Source organism: Telmatherina bonti (genome assembly GCF_933228915.1).
Source record: "Telmatherina bonti genome assembly, chromosome: 2".
Lineage (NCBI taxonomy): Eukaryota > Metazoa > Chordata > Actinopteri > Atheriniformes > Telmatherinidae > Telmatherina > Telmatherina bonti.
Window position 1 is genome coordinate 40,999,762 of NC_136620.1, and position 17,034 is coordinate 41,016,795.

Genomic DNA, 17,034 nt, shown 5'->3' on the forward strand with positions numbered 1-17,034 from the left:
AAATATTTTAAAACGTAGTTTTTAATGTTTTACAGTGATCTGTATCATAACAATATCTCTAACAAACCAAACTGGGAGAAAAATCAGGTAAAAATTAAAAAGTTATTGTGGTTGGATCAGCTGGTGAGGCAGCTCGTAGAGGCAGCGTGATGGTATGCGGCGTCTATGTATGTGTATGTGTATGTCTATGCTTAAGGCGGCATGAGAGTAGTTTGGCCACAGCGGGGCACCGTAGGAGCATTTTATAGTTTGCTACATGTCCAGTTGGGTTTTATGGAAGTAATTAACCTGAAGACGTACTGATGTGCTCTTCTTCCCCCAGTTCCAGTCGCAGACATCAAGGCCTTGCTGACAGGGAAGGATTGCCCCCACATGAAGGACAACAAAGGCAAACAGAACAAGGTCAGCCGAGCTTCTTTACTCGCTTTAACCTCCAGACATCCGGTGTGGCGTCTCACTGTTCCGTCCTGCTGCAGGAGGTACTGGATCTGGCATTCAGCATCACATACGATGTAGAGGAATACAGCCTGAACTTCATCGCCCCGTCGAGGACTGATGTGAGTCCAAACACAACCTTGTCACTTATTAAGCCCCGCCTCCACTTCTCTGTTAATTTCTTTATGTGTCCACATAAACGCTTTACTTCTCACCTGTCAGTTCTGCCTGTGGACAGACGGACTGAGCGTGCTCCTGGGCCGCGAGATGAGCAGCGAATCGATGCGCAGCGAGCTGGAGATCCTCCTGTCAATGGAGATTAAGCTCCGCCTCCTGGATCTGGAGAACGTCCCCATCCCGGACAGCGCGCCGGTCGTCCCCAAGCCGCCGAGCAACTTCAACTTCTGCTATGACTTCAGCCAGACTGAGCAGTAGAAGTGTGTGTGGATGTGTACATAGGAGTGTGTGTGTGTGTGCGCGCGCGCGCGCTTACAGCTGACCTGTGCACGTGTGCACTTACTTCCTGAAACACAGATTTTATAACTTTAGAAACATGAAACTGGATCTGCACACAATTCCGGCACAAAACTGTTTAGTTTCCATGACAACCACGTTATAGCGAGTTTATAGTTTCGTTTCTATGGCAACAACGTTATAAACGGTACTGTCAGCGAGTTTATCGTTTCGTTTCCATGGCAACAACGTTATAAACGGTACTGTCAGCGAGTTTATTGTTTCGTTTCCATGGCAACAACGTTGCGAGTTTGTTTCTATGGCAACAATGTTATAAACGGTACTGTCAGCAAGTTTGTTTCGTTTCTATGGCAACAACGTTATAAACGGTACTGTCAGCAAGTTTATCGTCATTTTATAGTTTTTAATGTAAAACTTTGTGGAAAAAGGAAGAAATATTTCTGCGCTTTTCCTTCATAATGAACACGTTGCACCCTCCCAACAGACCAGTACTGGTACCCGAGTCCGGTCCCGAAGATATGACCAGTGTGGGTCCGGTCTCGCTAACATCCTGACCTTTTAGTTATCGGCGTGAAACATCTGGATTCCCTCCTCTTCATGTCTGCAGCTGTGCAGCGGCCCCGTGACCAGATGTTCTTCTGATTCAGGCGTGCTGGAGAGGAGATGCATGTCTGCGCCTGCAGGACGGTAGATCTCTAGGACCAGACACCCCCGGCCTATCATCTGTTCTGGGATTGTTTTCATCTGGATCTCTGCGGCTCACAGATGCTAAAAAGATAAATCTGATGATCTTCCTGTAGATCTGTGTGAACATAGACGATTGTTTCCTGTTAAAACTCTAACGCGTGTTTTCTGTGTGGTACTTACCTGTGATGCAGGTGATCAGCAATATGAACTGACATCAGACTTCAGGATAATAAATCATTACTTTGTGTGTTTGGAGGCGTTGGGTCATTTCATTTCAGCACTGTTGCCATGGCGATGTTCACTTTGGATCATGTGACGTGAAGCAAATAAAAGGTTTATATTCTCACTAAAGATGAGCTCATGTTTTCCTTTCAGGCAGAGAAGCTGATCATTTATAAATAACCTTTATTTCTCACAGTTAACAAAACAAGGCTTCCACCTGCAAACATCCACAGATGAGGCATTTAGTCTGCGTCTTTATGATAAAATAATCTCTAAATTCTTTTAAAAAGATCTTCATGATTAAAACCAGGTTTTTAGTGAAGAAAGCAACTGGAGGAAGGATCCCGATATTCAGACATTCATCATGTCCAGGGGTTTATCCTAAATATATTAAATCATTAAAATTTCCCTTCAGTGTCTGCGTTTGAAACCCAGAAATCTTCTAAGGAAGGAAAAAGGAAATTTGGACTCGTAGAATAAAAGTTTAGTTGTTCAGCCGTGAGGAGATTCCAACACGCTGCTTATAAACACGTCAAAACGAAGCTTCACAACTTTTTACAGCAAACCAAACTGGGAAACGTTGGTGGTGATGCGCCACATAAACGTTAATAATTTCATCTGATTAAAACTGTCAGAGAGACGTGCTGCAACGCGACGAGACCAGCTGGCGCTGGGCTGTCGGCACCGCTTCAGCAGCCGTCCACGACGTCCCTCAGTCGGCCAGCAGGACAGAGACACGTCCACGACGTCCGTCAGTCGGCCAGCAGGACAGAGACACGTCCACGACGTCCGTCAGTCGGCCAGCAGGACAGAGACACGTCCACGACGTCCGTCAGTCGGCCAGCAGGACAGAGACACGTCCACGACGTCCGTCAGTCGGCCAGCAGGACAGAGACACGTCCACGACGTCCCTCAGTCGGCCAGCAGGACAGAGACACGTCCACGACGTCCCTCAGTCGGCCAGCAGGACAGAGACACGTCAACGACGTCCCTCAGTCGGCCAGCAGGACAGAGACACGTCCACGACGTCCGTCAGTCGGCCAGCAGGACAGAGACACGTCCACGACGTCCGTCAGTCGGCCAGCAGGACAGAGACACGTCCACGACGTCCCTCAGTCGGCCAGCAGGACAGAGACACGTCCACGACGTCCCTCAGTCGGCCAGCAGGACAGAGACACGTCCACGACGTCCCTCAGTCGGCCAGCAGGACAGAGACACGTCCACGACGTCCCTCAGTCGGCCAGCAGGACAGAGACACGTCCACGACGTCCCTCAGTCGGCCAGCAGGACAGAGACACGTCCACGACGTCCGTCAGTCGGCCAGCAGGACAGAGACACGTCCACGACGTCCCTCAGTCGGCCAGCAGGACAGAGACACGTCAACGACGTCCGTCAGTCGGCCAGCAGGACAGAGACACGTCCACGACGTCCATCCGTCAGTCGGCCAGCAGGACAGAGACACGTCCACGACGTCCGTCAGTCGGCCAGCAGGACAGAGACACGTCCACGACGTCCGTCAGTCGGCCAGCAGGACAGAGACACGTCCACGACGTCCCTCAGTCGGCCAGCAGGACAGAGACACGTCCACGACGTCCCTCAGTCGGCCAGCAGGACAGAGACACGTCCACGACGTCCGTCAGTCGGCCAGCAGGACAGAGACACGTCCACGACGTCCGTCAGTCGGCCAGCAGGACAGAGACACGTCCACGACGTCCCTCAGTCGGCCAGCAGGACAGAGACACGTCCACGACGTCCCTCAGTCGGCCAGCAGGACAGAGACACGTCCACGACGTCCCTCAGTCGGCCAGCAGGACAGAGACACGTCCACGACGTCCCTCAGTCGGCCAGCAGGACAGAGACACGTCCACGACGTCCCTCAGTCGGCCAGCAGGACAGAGACACGTCCACGACGTCCCTCAGTCGGCCAGCAGGACAGAGACACGTCCACGACGTCCGTCAGTCTGCCAGCAGGACAGAGACACGTCCACGACGTCCGTCAGTCGGCCAGCAGGACAGAGACACGTCCACGACGTCCATCCATTTGTCGGCCAGCAGGACAGAGACACGTCCACGACGTCCCTCAGTCGGCCAGCAGGACAGAGACACGTCCACGACGTCCGTCAGTCGGCCAGCAGGACAGAGACACGTCCACGACGTCCATCCGTCAGTCGGCCAGCAGGACAGAGACACGTCCACGACGTCCCTCAGTCGGCCAGCAGGACAGAGACACGTCCACGACGTCCCTCAGTCGGCCAGCAGGACAGAGACACGTCCACGACGTCCCTCAGTCGGCCAGCAGGACAGAGACACGTCCACGACGTCCCTCAGTCGGCCAGCAGGACAGAGACACGTCCACGACGTCCCTCAGTCGGCCAGCAGGACAGAGACACGTCAACGACGTCCGTCAGTCGGCCAGCAGGACAGAGACACGTCCACGACGTCCCTCAGTCGGCCAGCAGGACAGAGACACGTCAACGACGTCCCTCAGTCGGCCAGCAGGACAGAGACACGTCCACGACGTCCGTCAGTCGGCCAGCAGGACAGAGACACGTCAACGACGTCCGTCAGTCGGCCAGCAGGACAGAGACACGTCCACGACGTCCCTCAGTCGGCCAGCAGGACAGAGACACGTCCACGACGTCCCTCAGTCGGCCAGCAGGACAGAGACACGTCCACGACGTCCCTCAGTCGGCCAGCAGGACAGAGACACGTCCACGACGTCCCTCAGTCGGCCAGCAGGACAGAGACACGTCCACGACGTCCCTCAGTCGGCCAGCAGGACAGAGACACGTCCACGACGTCCCTCAGTCGGCCAGCAGGACAGAGACACGTCCACGACGTCCCTCAGTCGGCCAGCAGGACAGAGACACGTCCACGACGTCCCTCAGTCGGCCAGCAGGACAGAGACACGTCCACGACGTCCCTCAGTCGGCCAGCAGGACAGAGACACGTCCACGACGTCCGTCAGTCTGCCAGCAGGACAGAGACACGTCCACGACGTCCGTCAGTCGGCCAGCAGGACAGAGACACGTCCACGACGTCCATCCATTTGTCGGCCAGCAGGACAGAGACACGTCCACGACGTCCCTCAGTCGGCCAGCAGGACAGAGACACGTCCACGACGTCCGTCAGTCGGCCAGCAGGACAGAGACACGTCCACGACGTCCATCCGTCAGTCGGCCAGCAGGACAGAGACACGTCCACGACGTCCCTCAGTCGGCCAGCAGGACAGAGACACGTCCACGACGTCCGTCAGTCGGCCAGCAGGACAGAGACACGTCCACGACGTCCCTCAGTCGGCCAGCAGGACAGAGACACGTCCACGACGTCCCTCAGTCGGCCAGCAGGACAGAGACACGTCCACGACGTCCCTCAGTCGGCCAGCAGGACAGAGACACGTCCACGACGTCCGTCAGTCGGCCAGCAGGACAGAGACACGTCCACGACGTCCCTCAGTCGGCCAGCAGGACAGAGACACGTCCACGACGTCCCTCAGTCGGCCAGCAGGACAGAGACACGTCCACGACGTCCGTCAGTCTGCCAGCAGGACAGAGACACGTCCACGACGTCCGTCAGTCGGCCAGCAGGACAGAGACACGTCCACGACGTCCATCCATTTGTCGGCCAGCAGGACAGAGACACGTCCACGACGTCCCTCAGTCGGCCAGCAGGACAGAGACACGTCCACGACGTCCCTCAGTCGGCCAGCAGGACAGAGACACGTCCACGACGTCCATCCATTTGTCGGCCAGCAGGACAGAGACACGTCCACGACGTCCCTCAGTCGGCCAGCAGGACAGAGACACGTCCACGACGTCCCTCAGTCGGCCAGCAGGACAGAGACACGTCCACGACGTCCATCCGTCAGTCGGCCAGCAGGACAGAGACACGTCCACGACGTCCCTCAGTCGGCCAGCAGGACAGAGACACGTCCACGACGTCCCTCAGTCGGCCAGCAGGACAGAGACACGTCCACGACGTCCCTCAGTCGGCCAGCAGGACAGAGACACGTCCACGACGTCCCTCAGTCGGCCAGCAGGACAGAGACACGTCAACGACGTCCCTCAGTCGGCCAGCAGGACAGAGACACGTCCACGACGTCCCTCAGTCGGCCAGCAGGACAGAGACACGTCAACGACGTCCCTCAGTCGGCCAGCAGGACAGAGACACGTCCACGACGTCCGTCAGTCGGCCAGCAGGACAGAGACACGTCAACGACGTCCGTCAGTCGGCCAGCAGGACAGAGACACGTCCACGACGTCCCTCAGTCGGCCAGCAGGACAGAGACACGTCCACGACGTCCCTCAGTCGGCCAGCAGGACAGAGACACGTCCACGACGTCCCTCAGTCGGCCAGCAGGACAGAGACACGTCCACGACGTCCCTCAGTCGGCCAGCAGGACAGAGACACGTCCACGACGTCCCTCAGTCGGCCAGCAGGACAGAGACACGTCCACGACTTCCCTCAGTCGGCCAGCAGGACAGAGACACGTCCACGACGTCCGTCAGTCGGCCAGCAGGACAGAGACACGTCCACGACGTCCCTCAGTCGGCCAGCAGGACAGAGACACGTCCACGACGTCCCTCAGTCGGCCAGCAGGACAGAGACACGTCCACGACGTCCCTCAGTCGGCCAGCAGGACAGAGACACGTCCACGACGTCCCTCAGTCGGCCAGCAGGACCTAGACACGTCCACGACGTCCCTCAGTCGGCCAGCAGGACAGAGACACGTCCACGACGTCCCTCAGTCGGCCAGCAGGACCTAGACACGTCCACGACGTCCCTCAGTCGGCCAGCAGGACCTAGACACGTCCACGACGTCCGTCAGTCGGCCAGCAGGACAGAGACACGTCCACGACGTCCCTCAGTCGGCCAGCAGGACAGAGACACGTCCACGACGTCCCTCAGTCGGCCAGCAGGACAGAGACACGTCCACGACGTCCGTCAGTCGGCCAGCAGGACAGAGACACGTCCACGACGTCCGTCAGTCGGCCAGCAGGACAGAGACACGTCCACGACGTCCCTCAGTCGGCCAGCAGGACAGAGACACGTCCACGACGTCCCTCAGTCGGCCAGCAGGACCTAGACACGTCCACGACGTCCCTCAGTCGGCCAGCAGGACAGAGACACGTCCACGACGTCCCTCAGTCGGCCAGCAGGACAGAGACACGTCCACGACGTCCCTCAGTCGGCCAGCAGGACAGAGACACGTCCACGACGTCCCTCAGTCGGCCAGCAGGACAGAGACACGTCCACGACGTCCATCCATTTGTCGGCCAGCAGGACAGAGACACGTCCAGGACCTCTGTCTGTCCGTCCGTCCGTCAGTCGGCCAGTGGAAGCTCCGCCCCGCCTATGAATTTATAATGGGCGTTTTCCAGAAAGGGCAGGTGAGACTGGAGAAGGTCGACGGTTGTTATGGAGACGTTTTTGCAGCCTGAGACGTCGATGGTTTTCAGGCGCTTGCAGTGCTGCATCAGGAGGAACAAGGACCTGCAGAGTTTAAGACATGACATGTTTCATGCAGCTCACCTCTCCTGCATATTGGGGGGGGGGTCATGCTACACACCTGTCGGTGATGTTACAGCAGGAGAGGGAGACATGCTGCAGCCGGTGGAGGTACGGTGCAGCCTGTGCCACTCCGCCGTCGCTGATGCCCGGGCAGTGGCTGAGCGCCAGGCTTGTGAGGCTGCGGCAGTAACGTCCTACCGATCCCAAGCTGGCGTCCGTGATCTCTGGCAGCATGGAGAGAGACAGATGCTGGAGGTCTGGGTAACGCACCACCTGCAGGAGAGGAAGAACATGACATTCCATGCATGCTTCCTCCAAACAGTCTGCTGCTCGTCGTCCCACCTGTGTGATGCTGCTGTCGGTGAGCTTGCAGCAGGCTGACAGGTCCAGCTCCTGCAGCCTTTTCAGGGCTAACAGCGAAGTTCCGGCTTGTTGCTTGAACTGCTGCAGGTCGTTCTGAGTCAGCAGCTTTGGTCGCTCTTCAAAAGGCATTCGAGGAGGTTTGAAGAAGCCCATGTTGCCGAAAGTCCGGGTGAATCTGGGACCTTTGTCTCCCTGTTAATAAAAAATAAATGCAAAAGCGGAAGCAAGGCTGTGATTTGTATGTTTTAGCTTCGCAGCCGTGCTTCTCACCATCTCGTCGTCAGGCTCACACTGGCTCTTCTGCACCATCCCCAGCAGACCCCAGTCTGTGACCTCTTTACACCAGCCGAGCCGCAGGACCACCAGCCGCTGCAGGTAGGTGGCGATGGCGCACACGGACAGGTCGGTCACGTTGACACACGACGTCAGGTCCAGCTCGCGGAGAGTATCGCCGAGAAGCTGCGTGAGTGAGAAAACTGCCAGATCCTGAGGAGAGAGAGGAAGCTGGACATTTATTCACACACACAAACACAACACACACAGATGCCAACTGACCCTGATGTAGGTGCAACTCTTCAGACAGAGGCTCTCCAGATGTGTCCTGGAATTGCCGGATCCCTTCAAGCCTTTCACCATCTCCGTCCCATTGATGTGCAGACACTCGGAAAGATCCAGAGACCGGAGGGTGGACACGGTCAGCAGGTTGGCGAGGCCTGCAGAAACACGCCGTTGTATGACTGCTGTTCATCACCGACATTAACAGTCAAACATTTCTCTGAATGCCTTGTGAATACGAGTCAAATTTTCAGAGTTTTAGTTTATATTTTCTTCTAAAAAGCAGCGGCGAACCTGCTGTTAAGGTTACAGGTGTGAGGAATCATTCCGACACATAACTCAGTTTCCTATAAGACCAGATTAACATGAAAGCATCAGAAGGCAATAAAAAGATGACGCCAGACTTGGTTCTTAACCTTTTTCAGTGATCCTCCAGTCGCGAGACAAAGAGAGGTGCGTCAGCGCCTTCAGGCCTCGCGCCACAGCCTCCACAGACCTGCTGGTCAGCTCCGTGCAGCCGCTGATGTCCAGCTTCACCAGGCGCGGCTGGTGCTTCACCAGAACCTCCACCGAGTAGTCGGTCAGCTCCTTGCAGCCCTGCAGGAACAACTCCTGCAGCACCAAATCCTCCACCTGGAAGGCAGAAAGGATGAAGGGATTTTCCAGAGGTGAGCCGGCGGCTGCTTCCGGGATGCGTACCGACCTGTGCAACGGTGCGCAGGGACTCCGGCGTGATGGAGGTCCTGCTCAGGTCCAGAGCTACAAGGGTGGACTTCTGCTCCGTTAGCAACCTCCTCAGGTTCCGGAGCGACAGCAGTGCTGAGGAGTCCTCCACAACCCCCACCGGACACCCTCGATACGGGTCGAACTCAAACGCGATGTGGCAACCAGCCAATGAGAGCCGGCGGAGGCTGGGGGTGCAGCCGACGAGCCGGCTGAAGGTGAGGTCGGACAGGTAGCGCAGGTCGGACAGATCCAGCTCCTCCAGACCGCACAAAGCCGACCGGACCTGCAGCAGGAACACGTTTACTGCAAGCAGGATTAAAATGCTGTCCTCTGGTGTTCAGGCCATCGTCCTGCAGCTTTTCCATGCTTCCCCATTCAGACACACCTGGCTCAAATTAATTAGCCATTGTGAAGCCCTTCATAGGCCGTTGGATCCATTAATCTGAGTCAGGTGTGTTGATGCAGGACACAGTGAAACCCTGCAGGACGGTGGCCTGCGAGGGCCGACTGGACTCCCTTGTTGTGGACAGATTCGCGTTTCAGGGTTGTTATTTTTTGGTTGAACGTCACGTTGAGGAGGTTTTGCTGCTCCAACGTCTCCTGAGCAGAAACACAACTTTATTTAAATCGGGGTGTCCAGCTCCACAACCACAAGCCTGCAGGTTTTCCATGTTTTCCTGCTCCCACACACCTGATTCACATGAATAAGTCACTGTGCCGAGCTTCATAGGTGGTTGAATCCATTTAATGTGGCTCCAATAACCTATAAAAACTTTTCTACTGTGTTCTATTGTGTTTTACTGTCGCTTGTACTCTTCATACGTGAGAGGATGTCTGTCACCTTATCTTGTATTTGCAACACAACGGCCTTTCATCCATTGTCACGCTTTACCTGCTGCCTGTGCTCGTCCCTGGAGAGGAAGGCTCCGGACATGAAGAGACTGTCCAGACCTCGGAGGTCCAGCCTCCGCAGGGAGGTGAGGCGGGGCAGGAGGGACAGCAGAGATGCCTCTGTGATGCTGCTACCGGGCAGGGCCAAGCTCTCCACGTTGGAGCCCAGACACTCACCCACCTGCGGAGGAGGAGGAGGAGACAACATGACAGCATATAGAAGCTCCACGCCTCGGAGCGCAGGTGTCCTGGAGGCCCGTTGGCCTGCAGGGTTTTGTTGTCTCCATGCTCCAACACACCTGACTGAATGAACAGGTTGACAAGAAGCTGCTGGAGCCATTTACTTTGAATCAGGTGTGTTGGAGCAGGGAAACAACAAAACTCTGCCGGATACCGGCACCGGTGGGCTGCAGTTTGCCACGCTGCCTGAGAGGCCACCCACTTCCTGTTTCCCAGACCGAAGCGTGGACGTGTGCAGGTCCAGTTTCACCAGTGGAAACCAGTACACTGAACCCTACAAGCCAGAGGAAGGGCGGGGAGGGGCAGAGGAAGGGTGGGGGGGCATGGATGGGCGGAGCTGTCCCAATACCGATAAGAGGAATACCTTCGTTGGTATAGATATCCATCAATACGAGCATGAGGACATCAATACCTTCATGTCAGGCTTGAAAACGGAATATTCATCACGAAGGAGGTTTCGTTTTGTGGTGGATTCGCTGTAGTGTCGCCATGGCAACGCCAAATTGGGATTTTTATGGTTACACGTATTGATTTTGTTGTTTATGCGTGTAATGTGTTAAAAATCATAGTATTGATTCCACAGATTGATGTACACTACTGATAACAGTAAATACTACTGAATACTACTGATAACAGCAGTATACTTGTATACTACCAATAACGAGTATCTTTATATACTGCTGTATTACTACCAATAACAGCAGTATCTTTATATACTGCTGTATTACTACCAATAACAGCAGTATCTTTATATACTGCTGTATTACTACCAGTAACAGCAGTATCTTTATATACTGCTGTATTACTACCAGTAACAGCAGTATCTTTATATACTACTGTAATACCACCAATTACAATAGTATAATTATATATTACTGTATTACTCCCGATAACAGTAGTATATAAATATACCACTGTTATCAGAGTATTGCTACCAGATCTTGCATGATCAGCCACCTCTAGTGGACGACACACAGGTGGAAACTCAGAGACGAAGCAGCTGCTTCACCACCAGGAAGGAAGTTCTGCTGTTTATTCTGATGAAGATGCTGCAAAGCAACAGATGGCAGCATCGCACAGAAACGTCTCATGGAGAGGAAAAGGAACACGAGACAACACCTCAAACCTGCTCCTGTCAAGTCAGAGAAAAACCTGTTCTATTCTATTCGATTCTATTCTATTCTATTCTCCAGTTATTTGGCAGATGCTTCTAACCAAAGCTCGTCCATGTGAGAAGCAAACCCAGCGGTTTCCAAACTTTTCACCGACAATAAAGTGGAGAATCTACAGTGCCGTGATGTTTTATGAGATAAACGCCGCCGTGGTAACACTGACTCATTAGACTTTGGACGTCTGTTGCCAGGCAACCAATGACATTTACATTTTATGCACCATATCTGCAATGTTCCTCTGCATGTGACAGGTGGTTGTGCCTGTAAGGGTGCAGCGAATAATCGAGACCAGGTTACTCAAATTGTTCCCACGAGCTCTGCAGACCTGCAGGTTTTCAGTGTTTCACTGATCCAACAGCCTTTAAAGTAGAGCATCATGACTCGTCAACACGAGTCTGATGTGCAGGAAACACTGAACCTCTGCAGGACTGCAGGCCTCGCAGCCTGAAAGGAGTCGCCTGTGTAGTCCAGCGTTTGCGCTGTCACACCCTTTGTTATCTGACATTCCCGTCACTGTCCCGAACACGGCACCGATATTCTCCTTCTAGTGGTTGGACTTCTCTTCTCGCCCGATGGCAGAGGCCTTCAGAGATGTGCGACAGGTTTATGAAACGGTTCATGAGGTTGGGGAATTCTCTGAACCTACAAAGAAGCCAGTGATGTTTGTGTTTATAAAAAGAAATGCAATGTTTTTCAGACAGATGGGAACATTCCTGAATTCCTGGAGCAGATTTAGCTGCCATGACACTTAAAGAGCTGAAGATATCAGAAAAAAGTGACTGTTTTTATCGTGAAAAGCACACTCCACCTCCAAAAGGAGTGATTTGGAAATGCTGAAGCCGTCGAGCTGGCTGATCCTCAGGCTGCAGCGGGACTTTCTGCTCAGCCCCCTGACCAGCTCCAGGGATGAGGCTGAAGCCGGGAAGCTGAAGGTGACATTTTTCTGCACACAGATAGAGACAGTGAGGTAACAGGATCCACCTTCAAGCCAGGGAACACTCCAGAAGAACATTCAGTGCATCTGTGCTGTACAACATACCTGGAAAGCAAAGTCCTGGCTGGCATTGTACCAGCTGCGGCACACCAGAGAAGCTTCCTTCCTGTCTGAAGCCTGAAGAAAGCTCAGGATGTAAACTATGATCTACAGTCAGACATGAAGAAGCAGCATTAGGTTCAGGCAGGATGATTCAGCTGGGTGTTCACCTTAAACAGGCTTTCATTCCAAGTTGCTCCTTCATGTGTAAAAGATAAACTCACCTCCAGAGGAAGCTCAGGGGTTTCTGTCATACCTTCTCCATCACTACCTTCCATATCAGCGTATTCATCACGATACAAACCACCTCCTGATCAGGTTGGAGAGAGATCCTATAACTACATGTGCAGATAAAATCCTGTCTTGCTTTAGCCTGGAAGCTAATTCCTCCTGAATGGTCAGGACGCGTCAATTTCCACAATGTTTGTTCCCAGTAGAAGCTGTTTTAAACCAGCAGACCCTCCTGGAGACCAGTTCTCCCTCCAGGCCTGGAGATAAAACACACTTCTCAGTGGAAAGGCTCCGAACCGGCGAACATTTCCAGCCTGTGTGACTTCAGCTGGATCAGCTGACCAAAGATGCGTCAGAGGGCGTGGCATAGTAGATGCTCTCCTCTTATTGGCTTTGGCGTTGTTAGGCAACTGAGACGCTCCTCCCGAAAAAGCTGCGAGATTTATCAGCAGAAGAAGAAAATAAGGCGAATATTTCCAAGTTATGTTTCTGTTCTGACACTTTTCTCGACAAATTCAATAAATTTCTGTATGTTACGGTCCTTACAGGTAAGTTGATTCCTAAACAAAGAGAAATCCCACGACGTGTTGGGATTTCCTTCAGTCTCAAACCATGATGATGATGAATAGTAACAACATACATACATGTACATACAAACATACATACAAACATAAATACATGCATGCAAACATACATGCATATATACAAACATACATACATACATACATATCTACATACATGCATACAAACACATACATACATACATACAAGCATACATACATACATATATACAAACATACATGCATACAAACATACATTCATGCATACATACATACATACATGCTTACATTCATACCTACATACATACATACATACATACATAAATACATACATACATACAGACATATACATACATACATGTACATACAAACATACATACAAACATAAATACATGCATGCAAACATACATCCATATATATAAACATACATACATACATACATATCTACCTACATGCATACAAACACATACATACATACATACAAGCATACATACATACATATATACAAACATACATGCATACAAACATACATTCATGCGTACATACATACATAAATACATACATACATACAAACATACATTCATACATACATGCATACATACGTACATATATATATTCATACATGCATACAAGCATACAAACATACATACATACAAAGATACAAAAAAACATACATTCATGCATACAGACATACATGCATGCATACATACATACATAAATAAAAACATACATGCATACATGCAAACATCCTTCCATCCATACATACAAGCATACCCACATACATACACACATGCATGCATGCATACGAACATACATTCATACGTTCATACAGACATACATACAAACATACATAGATACATACATACATGCGTACATGCATACGAACATACATACATACATACATTGATACGTATATACACATACATACATACAAACATACATACATACATACATACATGCATACATACATACATACACACATACATACATACATGCATACATGCATAAATGCATACATACATACATAGATGCATACATGGATACAAACATACATACATACATACATACAAACATCCATCCATACATATATACATATATACAAACATACATGCATACAAACATACATTCATGCATACATACATACATACATACATACATACAAACATACATACATGCATACATTCATACATACATACGTACATAAATACATACACACATACAAACATACATGCATACATTCATACATACATACATACATAAATACATACATACATGCATTCGTACATGCATATGTACATACATACATACAGACATACATACATACATACAAACATACATACGTGCTTACATACGTACCTACATACATACATACATACATGCATACATGCTTACAAACATACATGCATACAAACATACATTCATACATACATGCATACATACGTACATATATATAGTCATACATGCATACAAGCATACATTCATGCATACATACAAACATACATACATACAAAGATACAAAAAAACATACATTCATGCATACAGACATACATGCATGCATACATATCTACAAACAAAGATACACACATACGTACATGCATGATTACACACATACATACATACATACATACATACATACATACATACATACATACATACAAACATACATACAGACATATACATACATACACACATATGTACATATATATATATACATACATACATTCATACATACATACCTACATACATACATACATACATACATACATACATACATACATACATACATACATGCATACATGCATACATGCATACAAACATACATGCATACAAACATACATTCATGCGTACATACATACATACATACATACATACATACATACATACATACATACATACAAACATACATTCATACATACATGCATACATACGTACATATATATATTCATACATGCATACAAACATACATACATACAAAGATACAAAAAAACATACATTCATGCATACAGACATGCATGTATACATATCTACAAACAAAGATACACACATACATACATACATACATACATACATATATATATAAATACATTCACACGTATATACACATACAAACACACATACACACATACAAACATACATACATACATAAACATACATACATATACAAACATACATACATACATGCATACCTTCATATATACATACATACATACAAACACATACATAAAAAACATACATACAAACATACATCCATACACACATGTGTACATGAATACGTACATACATACATACATACATACATACATACATACATACATACATACATACAAACATACATGCATACATGCATACATGCATAAATGCATAAATACATACATAGATGCATACATGGATACAAACATACATACATACATACATACATACATACATACATACATACAAACATACATGCATACATGCATACATGCATAAATGCATAAATACATACATAGATGCATACATGGATACAAACATACATACATACATACATACATACATACATAGATACATACATGCATACATGCATACATGCATAAATGCATAAATACATACATAGATGCATACATGGATACAAACATACATACATACACACATACATACATACATAAATATATTCAGGCATGCATAAAACCATGTATTCATACCTACATACATGCATACATACTTAAATACATACAAACATACATATATACAAACATGCATACATACATACAAACAAACATACATACATATATACATGCATACGTACATGCATACATATTTAAGGATGTACATAAAAACATATTTGAATATATACGTACAATGATAAACAATATTAGATACATACAAACATACATACATGCATACATGCATACATACTTACATACATACATATATACAAACATGCATATATACATACAAACATACATACATACAAACATGCAAACATACATACATACATACATAGATACATACATACATACATACATACATACATACATACATACATACATATATAAGTATAATTCAGCTGATCCAGAATTCTGCAGCCAGAGTCCTGACCAGAACCAGCATGAGAGATCATATTTCTCCAGTTTTAGCCTCTCTCTTCATTGGCTGCCTGTTGAATCTAGAATAGAATTTAAAATCCTTCTCCTTACATATAAAGCCCTCCACAACCAGGCACCACTATATATCAAAGACCTCATTGTTCCTTATATACCAAGCAGAGTACTTCGTTCGCAGACTGCAGGCTTACTTGTGGTTCCTAGAGTCTCAAAGAGCCGAGCAGGAGGCAGAGCCTTTGGTTATCAGGCCCCTCTTTTATGGAATAAGCTCCCAGTTAGTGTTAGGGAAGCAGACACCCTCCCCACCTTTAAGACTAGGCTGAAGACTTATCTTTTTGATAAGTCCTATAGCTAGGGATGGTTAGCATCCCTTAGTTATGCTGCTATAGGTTTAGACTGCTGAGGGACATTTCCTGATACACTGAGCTTCTTTCTTTTTCTCTTTATCTCTTTCTTTTACACCCCCCCCCCATAACAGTGTGGCATCATTAACATGTATGTCTCCTGTCTCAGCAGGTCTCCCTGGCCGGGAGTAGCAGTTCCTGTTGTCTGTTGTCTTTCTGTCCTCTTCCCCCCACACAGCAGAGGCAGATGGCTGCCTGTCCTGAGCCGGGTTCTGCCGGAGGTTTCCTTCCTGTTAAAAGGGAGTTTTTTCCTTCCCACTGTTGCCAGTGTGCTTGCTCAGGATGGGAGATTGAGTTGGACTCAACTCAATCTGTTGGTTTCCTTACATAGGCTGTTATGAATTGGCTTTCATTATGTTTTCCCCTCTGTCTGTAAAGCGTCTTGAGATGGCATTGCCGTGATTTGACGCTATATAAATAAAGTTGAATTGAATTGAATAAGTGTGT

General features: G+C 49.1%; 2 protein-coding genes across 3 annotated transcripts in view; one reads left to right on the forward strand and one right to left on the reverse strand.

Moving 5' to 3' along the window:
- elmo3 (engulfment and cell motility 3) overlaps nucleotides 1-1,884 on the forward strand; it is a 53,741-nt gene extending 51,857 nt beyond the window's left edge. Inside the window, exons 19-22 of one of the 2 annotated variants that reach the window (XM_079249234.1) lie at nucleotides 323-402; nucleotides 477-557; nucleotides 658-872; nucleotides 1,517-1,884. In XM_079249234.1, coding sequence (XP_079105360.1) covers nucleotides 323-402; nucleotides 477-557; nucleotides 658-870 — 374 coding nt within the window. In that variant the 3' untranslated portion in view covers nucleotides 871-872; nucleotides 1,517-1,884. Of the gene's footprint in view, nucleotides 1-322; nucleotides 403-476; nucleotides 558-657 lie in introns of both variants that reach the window. The other variant, XM_079249233.1, reaches the window with a different exon arrangement.
- Nucleotides 1,885-7,142: 5,258 nt separating this feature from the next.
- fbxl9 (F-box and leucine rich repeat protein) lies at nucleotides 7,143-12,797 on the reverse strand (the record flags this gene model as incomplete). Its single annotated transcript, XM_079258348.1, has 11 exons — nucleotides 12,534-12,797; nucleotides 12,316-12,417; nucleotides 12,085-12,219; nucleotides 9,866-10,045; nucleotides 8,951-9,256; nucleotides 8,664-8,880; nucleotides 8,248-8,405; nucleotides 7,963-8,178; nucleotides 7,672-7,884; nucleotides 7,388-7,602; nucleotides 7,143-7,311 (listed from the first exon to the last, which is right to left on the reverse strand). The coding sequence occupies exons 1-11, from the start codon at nucleotides 12,585-12,587 to the stop codon at nucleotides 7,143-7,145; spliced, it is 1,965 nt and encodes a 654-aa protein (XP_079114474.1). The 5' UTR covers nucleotides 12,588-12,797.
- Nucleotides 12,798-17,034: the final 4,237 nt, after the last annotated feature.